The 25,189-nt window shown below is 40.1% G+C and overlaps 1 protein-coding gene across 4 annotated transcripts in view; it reads left to right on the top strand.

Annotated features, from left to right (window-relative positions):
- The window catches only part of sik3 (SIK family kinase 3), a 267,857-nt gene that overhangs the window by 184,198 nt on the left and 58,470 nt on the right, over positions 1-25,189 (top strand). For all 4 annotated transcript variants that reach the window (XM_067970950.1, XM_067970949.1, XM_067970948.1 and 1 more), the window contains exons 5-6: positions 8,515-8,639; positions 9,497-9,620. In XM_067970950.1, the coding sequence (XP_067827051.1) occupies positions 8,515-8,639; positions 9,497-9,620 (249 nt within the window). The remainder of the gene's footprint in view (positions 1-8,514; positions 8,640-9,496; positions 9,621-25,189) is intronic.

Below are 25,189 nucleotides of genomic sequence, written 5' to 3'. Positions count from 1 at the left end.
ACCACAGATACTTGTATATATGAATGTCGTCTTCATTATTTCAGAGTGTAGGGATCAGATTTGTTTCTATGATCTATGAAAGACTTTTGTTTCTTTCTAGTTAGACATCATTTTATTCATGTACGCTATATTTAAAAACTTACTTGCAAGATTAATAGAAAACTTTCTACTATTTTTGTTGTTTACAGATTCTTTTTTCCAACATGTCGAATGTGCATTTCGTTTTTGATATCCTAGTTTTGAAGGATGACTTTTGCTTTGTTATTCCTTAGCAAACTAGGTGGGATGATCTAGATTTTGGACCACTTCCTGGTTGGTGTTAGTGTTGCTCTATGGTGCTCAGGAGAAGGCAGGCTTTCCTAGTGTGGGACATTCCCTTTTCCATTGTGAAGTGCTCCATCTTGCTGAGAACTGAGTAGTGCAGTTTGAATGTCAGTCAAGGCTGGAATTCAAACTTGGTTCCTCTGAATGGGAGTTTTGTATCTTGTTACTGGAGCTGTTAGATTGCAAGCCTTACTAGGCTTTTTTCCCTTAAAAAATACAAGTATCTACTACACAGCTTTAAAGAAGGAATATGAATATGTGTATGTCCCTGCTTAACTGGAATGCTAATCTCAAAGTGGATATTAGTATTTTGAAATAAGAGATTTGGTGTAGTTGCTACTTTAATACATCTTCTTTCAACTCAAGAATCATTAGTTTGAATACCAAGAGAATGTACTCAGAGCGCTTGAACTGATTTGCAAGAACTGTATTGGATGCTTTAAAAAAAACCTACTGATGTATTGAGTCAACAAACTGGATCATTAATTTACAGTTCACACTATATCTAACCCTAGTCTGTACTGTTCTTGTGAATACACATTTTGAGTTTGGATTAAATTTTGTTCCAATCAGACGCTTTCAAATACACTGGTAACGCAGCTTTCCTGAGATCTCAGTGAAGACCTAAATAATTGTGCTACTTGTGAATTATGGCTCTTTTGCAATTTCTGAAGAGAAGTGGCAATGTAACTCCTCCAGCAATGTAATATCTCTCGCATTCTCATTGAGCAGCTTGTTTTCTTGATGTGACTAGTATGGAGACTTCTTTATTTAAAATCTGAGCTTTTAAAAAAATTATATAATGTCCTAATCTGAAACTTACAACACCAGGTTATAGTCCAACAATTTTATTTTAAAATAAAATTGTTGGACTATAACCTGGTGTTGTAAGATTCCTTACATTTGTCCACCCCAGTCCATCACCGGCATCTCCACATCATGGCTAATCTGAAACTGTAACTGGTAAACTTTCCTGAAGTAAATTAATTATTTTTTAACTGTAATTTAAACCGTATGAAAATGTAATATGTTCTGCAATGTAGGATCTTCTGTATGAGCACGTGAGAAAGATGAAAGTTTATACAGCTAAATGAATTTTCAATGATGAAACATTGGTTTTGCATTTTTGTGTTCCTGCATAAATATTTGAATGTTTCATGGCTTCTGAATTTATAGAAATCTCAAATCCACAGGAGTTGCTTGATATTTTTGATACCAATCTTTTTTTATGAAAGAGTAATGTGGCATAAAGATAAGGCTGGACAGTGCTTTGGTGTAAATACTGTTGCACTTTTCCATCATGTCTCCCAAATATATTTTGTTGATTACAGTAAAGATGTACCAGTCCTACTGCATTCTGCTGTATTCTGTCATCAACGATGAATGTGAAGCATTAACCATTTCATAAGCCTGCTTATGTAACATTAAATTGTCACCGGTGTAAAATTGAATTTGAATTTTTTTATTTCACAGTTTAAATGTTAACTTTATTACAACTGTATTTCTTGCAGTTCACATTTTGAATATTTCAAATTTATCTAAACACAATACGATCCAGGGAGTTATTTTGTTCAGGTGTAACTAATGTAAATTATGGTAATAGTATGCTGCCTTTTCATGGACAAACAGGCATGTGAGATTATACATAATTGAAAAGTTCAGGAGATTTGAGGTTTGATGCTTGCGATCCAGAACCTTCAAATTGGGGAAGGGCTTGAACAGGACCTGCAGAAATACGAGTATAAAGGCCGTTAGACCTATGGAGTAGGTTGAAATGTCGTAGTACCAATTTTCTGTAGAAAAGGATCTACTATCTGCATATCTCACTGAGGTTTCAGTGACATAAACTGAGTACTAAGATAGTTAAGTAAGGCCAAGTATATTTTTCTGCTGGTTTCAACAGAATATTATGTGGTTTCCTCTTACTATGGCTTAAACTACTTTCTTTGTATGATGAATTTCATTTTTGGGAAATAGGGCTTTCAAGCATGGAACTTAAAGTTGTGTAAAGATTAACCTTTTGAAAATTGCATTTCTTATGTAACTATGAAAATATGCATTTTAATATTATATAACATCTGTCAAAATATTTCTATAAATTACTGGTGCCTATTATAAAATTGGACAAAAGAATTGCACAGAGCCACATAACATTCCTTCATTCACAGTATTATTTGACAATTTTGCTTTTTAATTGTTAGTTTGCATGCACTTGTTAGAAAAATACTATCACCTTTAAAAGATTAAAGGAACACATGAATTTTACTGTTAAAGTTTTTGCAATAGACCAGTTAAAGGGGTTAAGGTATATCGACATTGCTGTGTGATTGCAGCATAATGGAATAATGAATAGTTTGGTTTAGTTACAAACAAGTCATGCATGACCCAGCATAATGAACCTTTTGGGAAATGTTGACAGCTGTGGGAAGAGAGTGTTGCGTAATATGAATGAACAGTGCAGGGAACAGAGGAAATCAACGGAAGGCAAAGAGTGGTGGATAGCATGTTATTCCTGCAGGCCAAATTGCTGTTAGGTTGGGTTATGGTGTTAAGGCTCCATTGACTCCATAACTGTAGCAGTATAACTTTTAACTGCAAAATGCATCATTTCCATAGATGAAAATATCTCTTAAATGATAAGTATTAGATGCAACACAATACTGCTAATATTGTTGCAAGTAATTTTCTGTCTATTGTACAAAGGAAAATCCAATTTAGCAGATTACCTAATTGGAGGAAAGACTGATGTAGACAGCCTGATGGCACAATATTTTGGTGCACCAACTTATTATGCAATCAGGTGGTAGAGCAGATCATTCAATGTACTCGTGATCACCCAGAATGGTTACTTTGAAATCTTTGAGATGCATTGCGAGAAGGGTCGACAACAAAGAGGCACTTCCGCACGCGCAGAAAGGGAAGGTGCGATATTTACTCTAATTTACATAGAAATTACAGCACAGAAACAAGTCATTTGGCCCAATTGGTCTATGCCTGTGTTTATGCTCCATATGAGTCTCCTCCCACCTTACTTCATCTAACCCTATTAGCATAACCTTCTATTCCTTTCTCTCTTATATATTTATCTAGCTTCCCCTTAATTGAATTTATGCTATTCGCCTCAACTACTCCATGTGGTAGCAAGTTCCACATTCTAACCACTGTTTTTGGGTTCCTTGTAGCAGTCAATACAAAAGCTGGTCTGCAGACATTTAGGAGCAGGCTATCTAGCTATTCTGGACCAAAGAGAACAGTGTGTGGTATGAAGGGGAAGAGGGAAGAAAACAGCTTGGTTTGAAGCAACCTACTTAAAAAAAAAAAAATTTTAACAAACATTAGCTCACTCAAAGCATAGTTCCTTGAGAAATCGAGTACTGCATGTGGTTTACGATTTAGTGGTTAGATGATGGATTTTGAAGACTGGAATTTTTTTTAGTGGAAATTTTTTCAAAACATTGATTTCTGAGAACTGAGATTAAGTGTTGAGGGATGAAATTAGGTGTTGCTTGAAGGAGTAGAAACACTGCTGTGTCTTTGTCATAATCTTGTGCACTCATGTGATTACTTTGACAAGTTTCTATGTTTGTCAAAGTTCAGCACAAAAGAAAAATAGAATTAAATGAGTAGTGGACAGTGTTCCACGAAATAAAAAAACATAAGGGCACATTTAATTGAAATACTTTACTACAATTATTCATATGACAACAGCCAGTCACAAATTTTTGATCTTGACAGACTAGATTAACTTTTGATACTGAATGTTCGTTGCAATTTGCAAATTACACTCCCATTTATTTCTGTTGAAGTAATTTTCTTTATATTTGTAACACTGGTTGTTAAAACAGAATTAGGGAAATTTGTGCAGCTAATGATATGGACAAGGGTGGTGCAGCACGTGTGGGTCACTAAATGGTGAGCCACAGATGCTCGATAGTGGCCCAAGATAACATTTCATTTTTATTTTCCTTCCCTTCCCTGGCAGCTTCTGTTAGGAATTGATTGTGTTGGGAATTACATGCACTGACCTGGTTTTGTCACATTTGTATTCCTATGCACAATGCTATGCTTACAAAATTTAATTTTTTATGTAAGCTGGGCGCTGCAGTCCTCAAAGGATTTATGTGGGATGTTCAGGTAATTAGCTTGAAACATTAATGCTGTTAGCAGTATGAGAGCTCACATGTCACACGTCTGTTGGTGTACAGTGCAAAATCATTTGGAAAATTCTGCTAAATGATCACAGATGAGACAGATTTGTCACCCTGTTTAAATGCAAGAGGAGCAGTCTGTGTCAATTTAATTATTAGTCAGGTGTGAAAATGTGACTTGAGGCTCACCAGTGCCTTGATGCTACTAGCAGAGATCACCAACACCATCAAATCAATTTAGCTGAAGACCTGATAAGAGTGTTTCAGTTGTATAAACGTGAGTTGTGATCCCAAATCTAAATATATCAAAACTTAACAACTTAAAGAAATTTCTAATGTTGTATCAAGTAGGCAATTGGATAGTAGAGAGGAACAACTGATATATGACTTTGGACGATTAAAATTGCAAGAGTCCCATCAAATGTCAACGGTGTGAAAGCATAGGAAACTATTGTGCAAGATTTGATAGAATGTTAAATTACTTTTTAATTACCAGTGAACGACTGTGCCTTAAAGTAAGTTGGCATGTAAGCTTATTCTAATTTTTTAAGACCTCTATTCATCTGAATTGTCCCTGCTTTAACTGACATAAGTTTCTTCCAGTGACATGTTCCTATGCATAATATCACTGAAGAGGGAAATTCAGCACAAAATGCAAGGTTTCATTTTATCCAGGTTTTAAAGCATACAACATGGTAATAAGATATCATAGAAATGCAACAGTGAATGTACACATTTCTCTTTGTAACACTTGGTATTATGTGGCAATTCATATGAATCCAGTTCCCCTTTAATGCAGCTAATGGATTATCAATGGTGCACACTGCAGGACAACAGAGTACAAGGTCATCTTAGAACACAGAAAAAGTGTTTGAGTTAAAAAAATATAGTTACCTAGAAATCCATTGGCAAAATCTATACATCGATCAAAACTTGCTTTTAACTCCCTTGCTTTCAAGGTCAACAACCTTGTGCGATTTAATTTTGTGTGATTTAATTTTGAGCATAGTGATTATTTCCAGTAGAATTTGCACCACATTGAAAGGGCTAGACATAATTAACCTAATATTTCATCCCTTTCCTTGTCACTTAAAATGAACCACTCGTGGATATGTTATCAGAAATCTGATTCATTTAACAGATTTGCAGAAAATTTAGATGACATAAATCCAGAAATAACATTTTTGAAAATAAAACAAAATGGCTGCACGTTAATTGATATTTGTTAAATGTTTTTCAGAGCTATACCTGTATAAGTCAGTCAATAAAATCACCTGGTTGGTTTTAATTGATTGGATAAAAACAGAAAATGCTGGCAGGGTGTCTTTTTTTTTGCTTTCAGAATCTGGCTAACCCACTATGCATTTCCAGAGTTTTCTGTTCTTTTTATTTCAATTTTCCAGTATTTGCAGTTTTTCTTTATCTCTTAATTAATTGGATGCTCACCGCTAGCATTAATTCTTTTTTATTCTTCTAATTATTTCTGCCAAAATTAGGAACATAGTAATAATCTATTTGAAATTACAGACAGAAAAACATTTTTTTAATTTAAGATGAGATTTAAAATACTTTTTAAAAAAAAAAATTAAACAAATTCTGGAAGTAGCTTAATAGTGCTGTGACAAGGTTATGTAGGCAGTTTCTATTATAAATGTGGACATCGGAATTTATAGGAAAAAAAAGGAGAGGGAGAGCCAGAACCAGAAAAGGAAAGGTCTAGAAAAGGGGATTAGGAAGATAGAGAAAGAACAAGAATCATCATGCTTCAAAGGAGGGGGGAGTATGTGGCAAAGGAGGGATGAGAATGAGTGGGGAAAATGAGGGTGAAAGGAAGATAGGGGCCTCACAGGATTTCACTTTTTTGTTTCAGGGAATCTCTTTTTTTACATGTGGGAGGCTTGCATTATTGCCTAATCATAAGCGGCCCACAAACTGGTTTTGACCCATGTATCCAGCCCCCAGCTCCAGAAGGTTGGACATCCTTGATGTATTGCATCAGGTTAATATTAAAATACAAGATGTTGATATGCTTTATGCTCCCAAAACTCAAACTGTGGTGCACGTATTTAATTATAATGATGGATCTCGTAGTTACTGTCACAGTAAATAAAATATGTCCAATTAGTTCACCATTTTTCTTCCACTAAAGTGAATAAAGACAGCAATTTGACAGGAATTATGATGAGAGTAGTATTTTCCCAGCCTTGAAGTGCCACTTGGGATTACAGTACTATAAATGATAGAATGAAAACCAGTTGAGAATCCACTGTTCTTAAATTGTAGTTATGAGACGGTCCTATGTAACCATGCTGTGTTACAGGACAACCGTGCCTATTTTCATATGTTTTCAGTGTGACAAAGAGTGTAACTCTAACTGTTTTAGTGACCTTGGATCCATCCCTGCAAGTTATCTTGTATACAAGTTTCATCAGAGAAGAGAACTCGTATTGAATAAGGATCGGTTCAAACTGAGTTTCTGACTGTGGAGTAAAATAATACAATAGATTGGATCCTGGGCTCTTGACTATCACAAGCAAACCTTAAGAGTGAATCCCTGTCTCAGTGGTCCTTCGAATTTAGATTTATTTGGGATTGGTGGGATAATAATACTTGTATTTATTTAGCTCTATCTATGTTGAAATGTCTCCTAGTGTTTCACACAGTGATTTACTTTTGAAGTACAGTGGCTGTTGATGTCTCATTGGAGTCTTTAGGGAGAGAGGTAAAACTGACAAGGAAGAAGTCCATTCTGCTGATGCTCGAGCATACTTTCTGACGAGTTGATTAAGTGGCATTAAGAGCATCTACAGAGGAGTTTATATGCCTGAGCAGTTTTCATCTCAGCCTCCTGACTGCTCCGAGTGAATTCCTTTGGGGAGATTATTTTACTGGGGGAGGGTTTTGAGTTAGACATCCCGATTGGGATGTTGGCTGCCATTTTAAACCTCGACCGTGTAAAATTCAAAGCCGCTTTGCATGGCTTCTGACAATGTATTGTCTGCACTAAGATGTTACTCCAAGAGATTTAAAATAGCTGAGTAATGATTCAGTTGCATTTCTAGCATGCTATTCATCACTGAAACTTGATGGGGATTTATTAAAAGCAAAAAGAAATTGTGTGAAAAATTAATTTGCAACTTAATGTGTAAATTTCTGATAAACTTTTAATTTAGAAACTTTCTTGCATTTTGGAAAGAATCACAATGAATCTTCATCTTTTATTAACTATTTCCCTTGAAGTGAATTACATTTTTGTGCACTGCACCACAATGGTTCTCTGTTACATACAGCAAAACACTTGTCATTTACTGTTCTAATAGAAAATCTGTTCTGATGAATGACCTTTGCTCCATTTAATAAGTTGTTAGGGGCTATAACGCATGCTCGAATGGGTGGTAGTTTGCAGCAGAGGACCATCAAAGAAAACACACGGTGATAACAGAATGCGACAATTGGCCAAAAGTGCTCTGTGCCTCGGAGCATTCACACATCTGTAGCGATTAGTGGATATATTGGGATAAATTACTTTTTTTTTAGGGGCATGGATAAACTTGTTCTTTCTGGCAATGGTTTAGAGATATTACTTTCTTTTGTTGTGCCAGTTCACGGTGATAAGTATTTTAGTGTGTCTTTTGCTGAAATAGGAGATTGACTATGCTGAGTGCATTAATCTGCATGGGCTCTTCACTTCCGTCATGAGGCGTGTTCTTATGAACATGAGTAGATCAAAATAAGTTGCAATATACTTACGCAGTCGTGGCAGTTGAGCTCATTGAAGGAATGTGGATTTTTGCCATAGATTTAATACTAACTACTGCCTTAAAATCACTTCATGTTCTCAGTACTTGATCCTCTCATAGGTTGAATACTTGCATTCTGCAGTGCATTAAATGAAAACTATTACTGACAGTATACCAGGCATTATTAATATGAAAAAATGTTGTGCATTTTGTGTGTGAAAATGTTACCTAAACAATTGAAATCTCTATTTGTGATGTATACTTCTTAAATATACTAAAATAAAGCACTTACTGTGTTTCAGACTTTGGATTCAGTAACATCTTTACCCCAGGACAATTGCTGAAAACGTGGTGTGGGAGTCCACCCTATGCAGCTCCTGAACTGTTTGAAGGAAAAGAGTATGATGGTCCCAAAGTGGATATTTGGGTGAGTTGTGAATGCTTCTTTTATTTCTATTACATAAATGCCTCTGACAGCCTTTAGTTTAATGTTTGACATAATTGTTTTGTCCAAACTGGGACTGTATGGTCAAACTGTCATTTTTCTTTTAAAAGTTCAGAGAATTTTGAGACCCATTTGTCTAAATGCTGTATAGTCATTGCTGAATAACAACTAGACTTGGTCAGTAAAAGAACATTCATCAAATATATATTTAAATGAATGTTCTGTTTTTGGCTGCACAAGAGCAGAAGCCACAAAATAAAGAACTGTCATCATAAAATGAATGTAAAAATTAAATTTTGAAGTAATTTGTGTTATGCTCGCACGTATTAAGTTCAGAAACTTTCTCCCACCTCCCTCCCTGCTCTGTCCCAAGCTAATATATTTTTACACATTTAGAATGTAGTAAATGGAACAAATTATACATTTTATTTGAGAAAGTAAATCATAGATAGAACAAACTTTTTTTTTGAATGTAGGACAAAAGTTTTACTATATCTGTAAGTGTGCAGTACATGAGCGAAAATTGTGTCAAACTATCAGTTTCTTACATAAATGAGAAATATCAACTCTCCTGTTGCTGTTTCCTTCTACTAACACTTCTGCGAAAGATGTGAGACATGAAACCTATTTCATCCTGATGTAAATGGAGATATTCAACCAGCTGAGTTGACAGCGTAAGACTGATTAAAGAGTCTTGCTGAGGTGTCAGCAATTCCTTTTGCGTAATCGGACTAGAGTTTAGCAGCAGTGGAGGGGAGAAAGAAAGGATAAATAGTTAAATACAAAGTGTGATTCATGGTAATATGATCCATTTCATTACCATGTATTGTTTCTTGCAGAGCTTGGGGGTGGTACTATATGTGCTGGTGTGTGGGGCCCTACCATTTGATGGCAGCACACTGCAGAACCTGCGGGCCAGGGTACTGAGTGGCAAATTCCGCATTCCATTCTTTATGTCTACAGGTAAGAACCATTATTTTGCATGAAACAGTGAATAGAAAGGGTGGCACTGAAACATTCATGGGGACCCCACAGACACAAATTTTAGGTGGCAGAGCTAGCTCTTAGTGTTTGGTTCAGAAATGATTGATTCTGTAATTTTATAAATGTATCAGTAAAGGGGAATACGCAGTAAATGGGAATATATTGAGAGGAGTAGAGGGAGTGAGAGACCTTGGAGTGCATGTGCACAGTTCCCTGAAGGTGGCAGTACAGGTGGATAAGGTTGTGAAGAAGGCATATGGAATGCTCTCCGTTATTAGCCGAGGTATAGAATACAAAAGCAGGGATGTAATGATGGAACTGTATAAAATGCTGGTAAGGCCACAGCTGGATTATTGTGCGCAGTTCTGGTCACCACATTACAGGAAGGACATAATTGCTCTGGAGAGAGTGCAGAGAAGATTTACAAGAATGTTGCCAGGGCTTGAAAATTGCAGCTACGAGGAGAGATTGGATAGGCTGGGGTTGTTTTCCTTGCAGCCGAGGAGGCTGAGGGGAGACTTGATTGAGGTTTATAAAATTATGAGGGGCCTAGATAGAGTAGACAGGAAGTACCTGTTTCCTCTAGCGGAGAGTTCAAGAACTAGAGGGCATAGATTTAAGCTGATTGGCGGAAGGACTAGAGGGGACATGAGGAAAAGCTTTTTTACCCAGAGGGTGGTGGGTGTATGGAATTCGCTGCCCGAATTGGTGATAGAGGCAGGGACCCTCAACTCTTTTTTTTAAAAAAAGTACCTGGACCTGCACCTAAAGTGCTGTAAGCTGCAGGGCTACAGACCGGGTGCTGGAAGGTGGGATTAGAATGGGCATCTGGTTGTTCTTCGAGCCGGCGCGGACACGATGGGCCGAATGGCCTCCTTCTGTGCTGTGTCTTTTCTATGGTTCTATGGTAACTAGTTGAAAAAGCTAGTTGTGATCTAAGGCATTTGTGTATTGTCATAATCCTGTCCTATGGATGCAATATGGAAGCAACTGCTAGTGTATCTTTTAGTATATTTATGTCGGTGATTTATTACTAAATCCCTTTGTAACACCTGCAGATGCTAGGAATAATGTAGGCTTTTATGGTATGTCAGTCTTTTACAGTTTAAAGCTATACAATTTTTCCCAGTTAGCCCTTTCACTCTGCTTGTTTTTGAGGGAAATGTTAATTATTAAGGACCTAGTTTGGTACCTCTGCAGATTACATGGGTTTTAAAAAGTTGTTTTGATTTCTGAGCTAACCTTCACTGTTCTACATATCTCTCTAATGGACACTAATTTGAACATAATTATTTTTGTGGTGGTAAAAATCTGGAAAATAAGTTTAATCAAAGAACCCAAACCATGCATGATTGTATTTTGAATATGGATGTCAGATTTCTTTGATTAAGTGGCTTCTTTAATATCACTAGCACTTTTATTTTAAAGTACTCTTAACTCTCAGGATGGAAATTTTAATCACGCAATATCTCTGCTAATTATTTGTGGATTTAGAAAAGATGCATTCCATTATCAATACCAATTTGATTTGCACAGTTGACAGCCAATTGTTTTTGTCTTCAACAAATGGTTATGTTAGTGAATCATTTCAGTGTTCTATTCCAAATTTTGCATGTGGCTGCCACCTAAAACCTTGTAAATATGTTACTCTTGGTTGCAAACCATGCATATGTATTTTAAAAAAATTTGCAGAACATTGGTTTCCAGACAGAGAACCTGAGTTTGAATCCCAGCTTCAATTGCCCTGTCTTTGAGGAAAGTAAGAAATGACTAACCTCAGCACTTCTCCCAAGTAAGCTAAGGCAGGGTCAGTCTGACTGCCTTCCTAAAGCACATCTTGCTTTCATTTTATCAAGGACTGGTTGGCTATTAGATGCAGAGGAGATAATGGCTCAGACTGTGAATGCTTGTCTGTCTGAAAGGCATAACGTGGCTCAGTGGGTAAACACAGTGCTTGGTGTGGTACTAAGCCTTGCAAACCACATAGCTGTCATGTTCAATGGTTGGACTCTGCTGCATTATCTGATCTTAGCTGGGGCAGATGTGCGGTGCTACACCTTGGGGGGTAGTTAAAATAATTGATTTTTCAAGTGCGACCACAGCCCGACTCCAACGTGCCCATGGGTTTAACAGAGGCGGGTTTGGATGTGTGTGAGTAACCTACTCGCTGCAGTCGGGCCCTAATTGATGCAGGCGGGCGGGTAGTTCTCGGACCAATTAACGTCCTTATGAGACATTAATTAGGTCTTTTTAAATTGAATTTCACAAACCTTTAAATTCACCGCCTTCAGCACGACTTTCCCGGAGCTTGTCAATCTCGCCAGTGAAAAGGGGGTGAGAAGAGCCAGGGCATGAGGTAAGTGCCTTTGTCACTACTTGTGGGCCAGGAGGAGCAGGAGTGTTTCCTCCAGGTCCAACAAGCTGACCTGCCATGATCGACCGACCCCCCCCCCCACCCTCTCCCCCGGATGTCTGAGATTCCACCCCCGCCCCCCCCACCATGTCCGAGATCCCCCGCCCCCCTATGTCCGAGGTACCCCCCCCCCCCGATGGCCGAGACACACACCCCATCCCCCCGATTTCTGAGGCATCCCTCCCCAATGACCCAGGACCCCCCCCCCCGACCCAGGACCCCCCCCCCCATCCCAGATCCACTCCCCCCCACCAATGATGTCCCATTGCTCACCCCCTAAAAGATGTCCGACTCTTCCCCCCGCCCCCCCATCCAAACCCCAAAGATCCCAATCTCCCTCCAAACCTTCCCCCCCCCCCCCCCCAATCCAAACTCCGACTTACTTTCCATCCGCTCTCCGGCTGCTTTCCCACCTAACAGGCAGGCAGGAGGAGCAGGAGTGTCAATTAAACTGGCTACCGGGCGGAAAATCTTTTGAAAATTTTTTAAACCAATCCTACGGTTAAATTCGGTAGGACCTGCGGGAAACCTTACTTCTGGGTTCCCCGTTCGCAAGCCCATCCCCGCTCTCTTCCCGGCTCCAAGTTAATATCAGGGCCCTCGTCTCTGAACCTGCGCCAAGGAAAAACAAAATTGGTCGGAGTTCCCACCACTGATTGTTGTCCTGTGATTCCTGCTGGAAAGTGCATTGGTATGAAATTAGGCTGAGGACAGCACTAGGCTGGGCTCTGATGGTTCCTTTGACTACGTAGCCTGCTGACACTCACTATCTAAGGACACATAAAAATTGACAACTTGGGCCAAGAACTAGAGGGTTGCTGGTGTCTGTGTAACAATACTCCACATGAGTCAGTGCCTTCAAAATGTGAATATAATTTCTCGCAATGTTTTCCAACAATTTTTTGATTTTAAAGATTTGTTCTTGTTTAAGCATCTTAACAGTCCCTATGTTGCATAAGATGTAAATGGTAAAATTGTGTGGGCTGCATTTATAATGCCACTGAAAGTTGAGTGTCAAATTTCAGCATCACAAACACATTACTTATACGTGAATCAGTGGCTTTAATGTAGCTTTTTCCAGACAATTAAAATAATATCTTTTTAAATGTCTCAGTTTTCTTAAATAATTGTGCAATTGCACAATTTGAAAATTCTTAGGAGATTTTTGATGAGAATGAATGTATACAATCATTTAATTTAAAGGGAAAATATTTACTAATGTTGAATACACTATAATCTATGGGGGATTAATCCAACATTCAGTAAATTGGTCTAAATATACAGGCCATTGTTACTAATCTCCCAAGGCAATGTTTCCATTCTTTGAGGTTAACACCCTTATTATATCCAATTCCCTGTAGTCCAGCTGTCGGTAATGTTTAATTGGAAGCAGTAGAGTGTATGACTTAATGGCTATATTCGACACTGATTTGTACTGACAACAATACAGCAATTGGAGTACTAGATGGTTCATCAAGTGGGAACTTTTCTGCCAGCACAGTTGACTGACTTTACTTAAAAGCAGATTTTGCCTTTCTGGTCCCACAGTTTTCTATTGAAGTACCTGTAATCAGTAAATTTTGACTTCTGTCTAATCCACTGTGTTGTCCCTTTGGGATTATAGAAACATTCTTGGTTTGCTTCGAGGCTTTTTCCTGAAAAACTTTTATAATGTGAATTAACAATGGGCTCAATTTTCAAAGGACAGCGGGGGGGAGGGGGGGGGAGGGGGAGTCAATGGGTGTGCGCCAATCCCGGATAATAAAAACTTACCGTTCCCCACGCGATTGCGAGTTAATTGGTGGCTCTTAAAATGGCTTCCGGGTTTGCCGTCCGAAAGTTGCGCAGTGGGCAGACTGCGCACCTGCATGACAGGCTGTCAGCTGGAGCGTCTGTATTTAAAGGGCCATTGCTCAAATGGCTTTTGCTGAAGCAAAGTCCAAAAAGACACAATGGAGCAGCACTGGGGCAAGGCTGTTTCAAGATTTAATGATGCCTCACTTCAAATGCTACTGGCCGGGTTGAGGAGGAGGAGGGCACTGTTTTACCCGGCTGACTGGCAGAAGCAGGGCACTTCTTCCTCTGAGAAGGCCTGGCTCGAGGTGGCAGAGGAGGTCACTAGCAGGAGCAACATCTGCCGCACTTGGGTCCAGTGCAGGAAGCGTTTCAGTGACCTAACTAGGTCAGCAAAAGTGAGTAGACTTACTGATTCTCCTGCATTCCGTGGTGCACATCACTCCCGCTCCCCCAACTCATTCTGTGCTGCCAAGACTACTCCATCACATCACTCCTCACACCCACTTAAGGCTCATCCTCAACTTACCTGCACTTCCTGAGCACATCCTCACCTCTCCATTTGTGACCCCACCACTACCACTCATCCCAATTCTCATCCAATGTGATGTCTCTGCCTCATACTCACCCTCTGATGCACCTCTTTTCATGGTCAGCCTCACCCAAAGCAATGCATTCGTCGGCTGGCCACTTCACCATCACTCACTCACACGTCCGTACTTTCTCCCCTTCTAGGGGAAGAGAGCGCAAAATGCACGTGAGAGGGCGAGGACTGGAGGGGGGCCACAACAAATAGTGGTCCTCACAGACGTGGAGGAGGAGGAGGTGTTGGAGATCAGCCGCACCCTTGAGTGCCTGTCCGTCGGGGAGCCCGAGACTGGCACCCCACAAATGTCTGGTGACACAACTTTAACATTCATCACACACAATATTAATTGATGTGAACAATAATTGGCATGTTGAACACCTCAGTATGCTCATTGCAACATGACACATCTGTGATGATGCTAAATATTGCCTTCTGTTCTCTTACAGGCCCTTCAACGACTGCAGTGGTGGGAGAGGGCGATTCCTCAGAGGAGGTCCTGGCCTCTGAGGGCTCACCGTCACATCTTAGCGAACCATCCACCAGCGCAGATACTCACACCTCGGTGGGCCCTAGTAGTCAGTTAGTTGGGTTGGCACCTGGTGAGTCACCACACACAAATGAGCATGAGCAGACACTGGTGGCAGGGGCAGCTGTGGAGAGTGTGCATCGGTGGGCGCACTCCTCTCCAGGCTCTGCTCAGCTGGACGCAGATGCTGAACCCCCGGGACCACCCTTTAAAAGGAGAATGATAGAGGAACAGCAGAACGTTTGCGAGTTACTGGAACAGGTGCCACGCACACTCTCCACAATAGCGCAGAGGATGGAGGCGTCCAGCTCCTGCATGAGTGGAATGGTGGCACAGGTACGGGAGGGAATCTCTGAGATAGTGTCACAAGGACGTGAGCAACTGTCTGAGATGGTGTCGCAGGTAACTGCGGGGCAAATGTCTGAGATAATGTCGCAGGTAAGTGCAGGAATGTCTGCGATGGAGGAAAGGCTACCCTCTGTTGAGCTTCTAGCACGACTCACAAATGAGTCCATTCAGGCCCCGAAAACGGCCGTTCGGACTCAGGGTGAGCAACATTCTGCCGCCTTAAACAGGCTGACAGATACTTTAGAAGTGGCCTTCCAAGGCATCACACATGTCCTCCAACTGTTGTCCAGCGGGGTGGTAGGAGTGATGTGGGCCTGATCCAGGAGAGGGATTATGGCGAAAGGGGACATGGAAGTGGGGACGCCACTCAAAATGTGCCCACGTCTCACCCGTGGCCCCCCTCTCAACCAGCACCTGGAATGCTGCCTCCTCTCCAGGTGACCAAGTCTGCTTCTGCACAGATGCAGGTGGAGCAGTCTTTGGAGGGCCCTCACAGGCCACAAAACCCAGAGGGCATAGGCCGAAAGCATCTAAGCAGTTAGGGTATGAACATGAGCAACCTGCCACTATCTCTGCTGCAGCCACAGGGGCTGCACCATGTAGAAGCGGTAGGAAGAGACAGGCTAAGGATTTGTGATCACGAAGAGTATGCACAAGGGTGTCTGACAGACTGTTATGTTTTTCATTTATATTTGGTTTTTGTTAGTCACATTAAATGTTATCATTCTCACCATTACTGCTACATCTTGCCCATTCTTGACTGGCTTTTGTGATAGCGCCCTTTCATGTGTTGCCATTCATGGTGAAGCACTTGATGCCACCAAGTGGGTCACTTTACAGTGGGTGTATGTGTAGTTGCAGGACTGTTTTGTGCGGTGGTGGGGGTGCTGGTTTTGGCGCTGGTCTTTCCAGGTGGTGTGAGGACTGGACTCTTCTCACTTTCTGATCTTACAAGAACCGTTCATATATGAGTGACTCCCTGGCCTCATGGGCAGCCAGGTAAGCTGCTGCTCTGCCCATGGGTTCTCCTCTTTCTCCTCCTCCTCCTGCTCCTTCTCTTCCACAATGTTGATTGCAGAAGTGGATGCTGGATGAGGGCATGGGGCCTCATCAACCGATACCCCCCTCTGTTGCGCCATGTTGTGCAGGACACAACACGCTACTATAATGCGCCCCACTCTCGCTGGTGCGTATTGAAGCACTCCCCCAGAATGATCGAGGCACCGAAATCGCATCTTGAGCAGCTCTATCGCATGTTCAATTATAGACCTGGTGGCGATGTGGCTGTCGTTGTATCGACACTGTTGCTCATTGATGGGGTTCCGCAGAGTGTGCAGGGGGGTATCCCTTGTCCCCGAGGAGCCAGCCCTTAAGGGTGTTCGGTGCGTGGAAGAGGCCCGGCATGTTGGATTCCGTCAGAATGAACGAATCGTGGCAGTTGCCAGGGAATCTGGCGCACACGTGAAGGAATCTTTTCCAGTGGTCACAAACGAGCTGAGTGTTGATGGAGTGATACCCCTTTCTGCTGATGAACAGTCCTGGCTCGTGTGGAGGTGCTCGGATTGCTGTATGCGTGCAATCGATTGCATCCTGTACCCGTGGGCAGTCAGCCACAGAGTGGAATCCCACTCTTCTCCCCGTCTGGCTGAGGTCGTCCATGGGGAAGTTGACGTATTGCGAGGCCCTGCAAAACAAGCTGTCGGTGACCTGCCTTATGTACTTGTGTGCACACGACTGAGAGATCTCGGCGATGTCCCCGGTGGCACCCTGGAATGATCCGGAGGTGAAGAAGTTGAGGGCAGTGGTCACTTTAACTGCGACGGGTAATGAGATGCCACGAGGCCCAGCCGGGAGCAGCTCGGCATGAAGGAGGCTGCAGATGTCTCCGACCACCTGGTGACTCACTCTCAGTCTCCATATGCACTGCTCCTCAGAGAGGTCCAGGAAGCTGAGCCTCGGTCTGTAGACCCTCTGATGAGGGTAGTGCCTCCTGCGACGTCGCTCCCTCTGTTGTTCCCCTCTGTGCTTTTGTGCAGGTCCCTGTGGCGCAGCACTGTGTTGTGGAGCTCCAAGTGGTGTAAATGTACGGCGTGCCTGGTGATGATCCTCATCCTTGGATGTACTGGTGAATGCAGCCATTGCGCCCACCCCCCCCCATCCTGATGTCAGTTTGAGGGGGTCCAGAAAGTTGGTAAATGTGTGTAAACAGAACAATTCTGAGTGGAAACCAAGAATTCTCAGTCTAAACACAAAGATCTCCCAGCCAAAAGTTTGTCTGAGAGAATGAAGTGCCCTGCTGCAATAACTCACCTTTTATCCCCATCTGTCAAAAAGATTTTAATGTCCAAATGGCTGCCGGCTGAAACGTGACTCCTTCACCATGGCGCGTTTCCCACAGCACGGAAACATACTGAGGCAGAATGAAAATCCTTTCCCTGCCTCACTCACCATAAAATTAAGTACTTTAACAACTTTAACTATCTTAATGACTGCTTTAAATATCAGCCTGCTGGCTTTAATTGCCGGCAGGACTTCCGGATTCCTGAAGCACGTGCGCGCACACAGATGGGTCTGTGTGAAATGCGGAAGTCGGCGGGTTGGAGCTGGCTTCCTTACCCGCTCCAGATTTTCCAGATTTTCATTGCACCCCACTGCCCCAATACACCCAGATTTCCATTTGAAAATTGAGGCCAATAACGACTTGTCAAACAAAATAATGTTAGTAAAGAAATTCCAAATACAAGTAGAAATACTGAAAAAGGCCACTTACTATGTTGTAGTTGCTGGAGAAAACTCATTGATAATCAAAATGGAGTTCAGTGGATTTTACAATCCAAAATAACCTGTATCGGTTGAGGTCCTCTGTCACACACCGTGTGACATTTTGCATCCATCAAAATTATCAATGCTAAAAATACCATATTCTTCGTTCAAAAACAAAATCACTAATATTGCATGGAGATTCCCATGATGTCTCATGGTAAGTGCATTATATGGTGTGGTACTGAGTTATACAGACCAGAAAATTTCTGGATTTTTTTTCAAGTCCCAAAGTTTACTAAATTCACAAAAAATTTACTAAATTTACAAAAGGAACTAGTATATTTTAAAGAGTTTGTGCCAATTTTAAGATGCGAATAATAAACAACTCCAGTTAAAACTTACAAAGCCTTTCATTATATATGTTAATTAAAATTATATTTTTGTAATCATATGAGAAGAAAGGAACATGTCAATGGGCAGCAGCATGCAAAGAAAATTCATCAGTCAATATTTTTGCAATGGAAATTACTTGTAGAGAAATCTAGATCAGTGCAGCATGGGTCAGTAATAGCATTAGACTTTGCACTGATCCGAACATAAATTTATTTCCCTGCTTAGAATCAAATTCCAGACTCCCAGCTTGTAGTTCCCATTTTCCTTCATCTAAATATGTTTCTCTGGTTCAGTGATCAAACAGTTGGTTCACACCTCCGCAGTTGGTTCTTGCTGTCAATTTATGCTGGTGGTTGGAGCAATCCCCTGCTGACTGACCCAAGCCTGCATTGTTAATATAGTGGGTAATACTCAAACTGCTGTGATTTCCACTACTGCAGAGAAGAGTTCTGACCGTTTTGATTTTAATCACGGTGCAGATTACTGCTGCTATATAATGGCAATTGGATGGCAGCTTTCTGATAGTGACCTGTTCACACCCCAACTTGTTTTGTTTTACAAATATTGTTGTGACTATTGTAAATGGAGCCGTATCTGCAAGACATTTCTGTCAGTCTGTCATCAGATTTCTGTTTTGTTGACTTGCTAGCATGTTATATCTGTTGTATACTAACAAAAAATGTTCTGCAATGAGAGTAGAATTTTTCTTTTGGGTATCTAACACTATCTTGGGGATCCTTGGGAGTGTGTCAACATTTTCACAAGTTCTGCACAAAAAAAAATGAAAACCACTGGTTATAAATACATTTTGCAAGTTATCATTTAATAAAATTTTATATAGAATTGCATAGAAGTTACAACACTCTTTATTTTAATGTTTAGAGGAAAAATTATATATATGATTGTAGCCGTATTAAGAACCTTTTTGTGTACTGACACACAAAATCCTACAAATGGCCTAACCTGTAGCCTTTGGTAATTCTAGTATTTATTTTTGAGAAAAAAAATGTGGGAGCACAAACATATCCTATGGGCGCACTTTTTTAATAAAAAAGTAAACCATTGTATTTGGACCGTTGGTCATATTGTGATTCATTCATCACTTGATGCAAATACAGTATATTTTATGGTGAGGTCAGACAACAGTAGCTTTATTAAGTAAAAGTTCAATAAGTGATGTGTATTCTGTTTCTCAAACTTTATGCAAACTATTTTGTTATGTGTGAGACTGCATATACACTACAACTGAAATGTCAATGCATAGCAGTTTGAAATTCCCTGGAGAAGGAAGTCTCCCTCCACTCAGCTCTGGATTAGTTTGGGCTGTGACTCTGGCTTTATGCTACAACTTCTTAGCATTCCTGCAAAATGAAACCCCAATGTTACAACTGTATTGCAAATCAAGCCTTAATGTAACCTGGTTTTGTAATTTTTAAAAAGTTTGTGAATTATGACCTCTACTGAATATAGTTTAGCACCACCGGTATATCTTTATCAATTCATTTCCAAATGGAATGCAGCAGAAAATGTTGATGAATTTTCAAATCTGCACTGATGAATATTTTTTATTTTATACCTTTCTGCTTTATTTTCTTATGCTGTCCAACACTATTTTCTACTTTTCTGTTCAACCAAAATCAAATTCTCAGTGGTCTGGCTGGCTATATGGGCTTACTGCTTACACTAAACGGGTGAATCAGAGCAGGTGTATTTTTGTTGCCGGTCATTAGCTCATATTTTATAACTATTTAATGTTTCTGCTGGTGGTATTCTTGCATTACAGTCTGAAAAATAAGCAATGCTACCAGCAGCAAAGTGCAGGTAAGGTGGTCAACCTCCATTTCTTTTTTTGCAAACCCACTGATTACCATAAAACATATGACTGCACTTCTGCCTCGATGGGAGTACAGTTTAAAAAAAAGTGTAGTGATGAAGAGCCAAGTGTCCTACTGAATCCTTAATAGTAACACTGAAAGAAAAATTCACTGGCTTTGAGATTAGCAGAGCTCTGCACGTGTTATGTTCCGGATTTTAACATCGAGCAGACCTGTCAGTATAACTCAAAGCTCACACCGCTCTCAGTTGGTACTTGCAATATAATTGCAACATTTATTTCATTGCTCATTGTGGAGCGTGTTATTTTTGATAGCACTTGTATCCAGTAACCTCTCTATAAGGCTATGAAACATTCTGCTCCCACCAAAGAATTTAAAATCACAAAATACAAGTCTCTTCAACAAAGACATGTAACAATATTTTCACTTTATAAAACAGATAGTAAGTATTCTTGCAGGTTCATTTACAATACAAGTACTTCATACTGTAGGTTATTAGGGCTTTTCACTACTAGCATTAGCAGCATTTGGTTTCTGTTGACCACTAGCAGGTGATAAATATTGTTTTTATTTTCTTGCCTGTCATCTCTTTACAATTTAGTTTAGTTTCTCCTACCCATCTCTTGTGTGATATTCTATTGTACTACAATTCTGCGATCTCCTGTTTCTCATGTAAGTATCCACTCTCAATTTCACTAATTAGGCTCTTCATACTACTTCTCCTTTTGGTACAGCTGTTATCCAGACTGCCTTCATTTGATCTTTACAAAACTACCGTTGTTCACAAGATCACAAAATAGCTACGGATGAAGGAAGCCATTTGGCACATCTTAGCTCATTCATCCAGTGAGTACCTACAATCCCACCCCCTCCCCCCAAAGCATCCATCTGTTTCTTAAATGATTCCAGAGTTTTCACCTTACTACCCTATCTGGAATTCTATTCAATGTGTTGATCACTCTGTGAACTTCCTGATATTAGTCCCAAAATGTGCATTTCTCTAATTTGCACCTGTGCCCCCTTGCCCTACTGTCATGATTTAATTTGTAGTGTTTCAAATTGATCTTTTCTGTACTGTTTGCTTTCTTACATACCGCCAGAAGGTCCTATCAAAGTTTCCTCCTTTGAAGGCTGAACAGCTCAAATTTCTCCAGTCTCTCCTCAAAACTCAGTCCTTTAATGCTAGGGATCAGTCTTACGGTTCTCTGTACCACCTCCAGGCTCTTAAACCCCCACCCCCCTCCCTCCTCACCCTGTCACCACTCGCCCAACAAGTACTTCTTCCTTCCTTTTCTTCAGCCAATTTCTTACCCATTTCCAGATTTTTGCCTTGAACTCCCACTGCTTTTTTGAGGATATAATTTGCGTCAGTCGCTCACCTTGACACTGATTTCTCCTTTAGTACCAATAAGGTCTTGGCTCAGCATCCACCTGTGATTTTACATTTGGCCATCCTCCTTTAACTACTGGTTTCATCTTTTGCTTTCTACTGTCACATTGTGTTGCTTCTTGTAGCTTCTAACCAGAGTTTGGTAAATGAGAAATCATATCAATTTGAATATATTCCCTTGAATTTTTTTTACTTCATCTGCGCTGTAATCAATATGTCTGCCGTATACATCTTTTTAGCCTTAAATAGGACATGCAGCTGATATTTTTGTAATTTTTTTCCTGGTCTCAGTAGTTGAGGTAGAATATGTGGCATTGACTTCTTGAATATAAATTTGATTGCCGTACAGTTGCATCCACATCTATTTCTTGTCCATAGATTGTTGAGGAAATATTCATAATTAAGCACTATGGCAAGCATTTCTTTCATATTATGCAATGCCTCATCGAGGACTTGAGATACTTGCGTAGCTGGTGCTTCAGAATCTTTCTCATTCTTTCATCATATTTATTATATTATGTCCCATGTTAATATATCTGCCATAATCACCTTTGCTCCTGTACAATCTTCAAATATCTGGGTTTAAATTCCCTTTCTTTCAACCACCTTTCTGACCTAGTCTTAAATGTTGACAGGTCTCTGTAGCAATCACTAATTCTGGTAGTGCATTCCACAGCTTCACAAGCCATTATTTAAAAAAAAGTTTGTCTGGCTTTCTGTCCTAAATCTCTTGGATTTAACCTTGTATCCATGTCCTCTCATTCTAGAACACTCATAAATTTAAACGTCTCTATCAAATCATCCCGTTATCTCCACTGTTCCAATGTAAATCGACCTACTTTTTGAAGTATTTCTTCGAATTTGTATTTCTTCATCAGGCAACATCTTAGTGAATCTCTGCTGTACCCTCTCTGTTGCCTCAACATCCTTCCTATTGTGTGGAGCCCAAAATTGTACACAGTATGCCAAACGTGGTCTCACTAATGTTTAATATAGATTCACCATTACATCTGGACTTTTATATTTTATACCGTTTGTCTTACCCACTTGAGGTACTGCTTTTAATGTCTTGTGAAACCGAATCCCTAAATCCCCCTGTCCTTTCACGTCACCCAACCTTCCCCCATTCAAAGTATAATTATTACTTTTATTTTTTTTGCCAATATGAACCACCTCACATTTACTGACATGAATTACACCTGCCAAAATATTGCCCATTTCACCATGTTATCAGTATTCCCTTGCAGCTTCCTGTGCTCCTCAGAATTATGTACTGTGCCTCCTATTTTAGCATCATCTGCAAGTTTGGATGCCACTCCCTGTAACCCAAATCATTGATGTAGTCCGTGAACACAAATAATCCCAGAACAGAACCCTGTGCGATGCTGCTACTCATTTCTAACCACCCTGAAAACTACTCTTAACTCCTACTCTCTCTTTCCTCCATTCCAACCAGTTTTTAATGCAATTTGCTACTTTTCCCTTCATTCCATACCCTTTAATCTTTTTATCTCTGAGTTACAGCCACATTTCTGAATGGATGTGCCACTGCAGGGACAGATGGATCCATGATAATGTGAAGACTGTATTCTAGCAGTTTTTATCCTTCAAAAACACCTCTGTATTCTAAATGTTTGATTTGTCTTACCGTTTAATTCTCCACTGTGCTAAAAATTTGAATCCCATTTAAAACCTAGGTGTTACTGATCCCCAGTATGCTGGCAAACCTTCACTGCCTACTTGAAATACAGTGCAATAGAATCATAAAATGTTATAACACAGGTGGAGGCAATTCAGCCCATCATGCCTGCATTGGCTGTTTGAAAGGGTTCTCCACTTAATCCCATTCCTTTGCTTTTACCTGTTCGATTTTTTTGTTAAATATTTATCTGCTTCCCCTTTAAAAGCTATCATGGATTCAGCTTTCTCCACTGTTTCTGGTAGGGCGATCCATGTCCTAACAACCCTGTACATAAAGAAATTCTCCTAACCTCGGTCTTCGTTCTTTTGGTGATTATCTTTAATTTATGCCCTCCAGCAACTGACTCTGACCACTGGAAATAGTTTTTCCCTATTTATCTTATGAAAACCATCATAATTCTGAACACCTTTATCAGTTCACCTCTTGCCCTTCTCTGTGCTAGTGAAAAGAGCCCCAGTTTGTCTAGTCTTTCCTCATAAATAAAAACTCTTATCCCTAGCGTTATTTTAGTAAATGTCTTTTGTGCCATCTCCAGGCCTTGACATTCTTTCTAAAGCAGAGCACCCAAACACAACATTCTAACTGGGGCCTAACCAACATTTTGTGTCGGGTTAGCATTACCTTTGTTTTTGCACTCTATGCTCCTATTTATAAAATCTGTTTTTTTTTAACAATCTTGATCAACTTGTCCTCCTACTTTAAAGGTTTGCATATCTGAACCCCTAAGACTATCTGCTTTTTTATTCCTTTTAAAGTTTTATTAGTTATTGTATGTTTTCTCCATATTTTTCCTCCCAAAATGTATCACTTCACACTTATCTGATTTAATTTGATCTAACATCTATCTGTCCAATCTACTAATCTGTCTATGTCTTCTGGCGTTGCTTATGGTCCTCGTGCTTCCTATTTTTGGGTCATCTGCAAAGTTTGGAGAAACAGTTTGCAGTAAATTAAAGACCATTTCACCGACCAGGGCCTCCAGATCTTTGTTTGCATAATGGAGAAACAGGATGACCTTTTTGAGCCTGGGGGTTGGCCTACAAACATGCTCAGGAGGCAAACTGTGTGACATTATATCACAGATCATGGGAACTTGGGGTTGATTACTGTGAAGATCTGAAAGGAGGTCAGGATGAAGTTTCACCACTTCAAAAAGAGCATCAAGATATGACAAAGTAGCAACACAGAACATATGGAGTTGAAGTTAAGAAGTAGTTAGATATATACAAAAACCCAATGCTCACATTTTGAAATGTTCAGGTTGCAGCAAAGAAAATAGCAGGCTGATGCAAATTATGTTACACATGCCATAATGGCACAGAGTGTACTGCAGGAAGAAATTTCCATGCTGTAAATTACCGTGCCTCAATTAACACTGCTTTTGTGTTTAAAGACAACATTTCATATAATAGGAGAGCATGGACTGTATCAGGAGAAACCTTTAACTGAAATTGTAGAATTAATTTGGGGGGAGGGTATGTTCTCAAAGGTGTTGGGCCTCGGAAAATTGTAGGGATGTGCAGACCAACTGATATGTATCGTAATAATCATGTAATGTATAATTGCACCATATGCTACATTTAACATGTCCATTTGCACTATTCATAAGTTCTTAATAGCTTATGTAATGACAGTACAATACCCAAATGCAAAAATGTGCTTATATATTCATAATGTCCCATATATCCTATTCGCAGGACAAAAAGAATCATGTGGTCTTCACTGTGCATCTAAAGAGCACCAGTCATCAGAGCACAAGTGTCACCATGCACACTTGCATTAAACAGCAGAATAA

The sequence above is a fragment of the Heptranchias perlo genome, chromosome 33 (genome assembly GCF_035084215.1).
Source record: "Heptranchias perlo isolate sHepPer1 chromosome 33, sHepPer1.hap1, whole genome shotgun sequence".
Classification (NCBI taxonomy): Eukaryota; Metazoa; Chordata; class Chondrichthyes; order Hexanchiformes; family Hexanchidae; genus Heptranchias; species Heptranchias perlo.
This window is presented reverse-complemented; position numbering and strand designations above follow the sequence as displayed.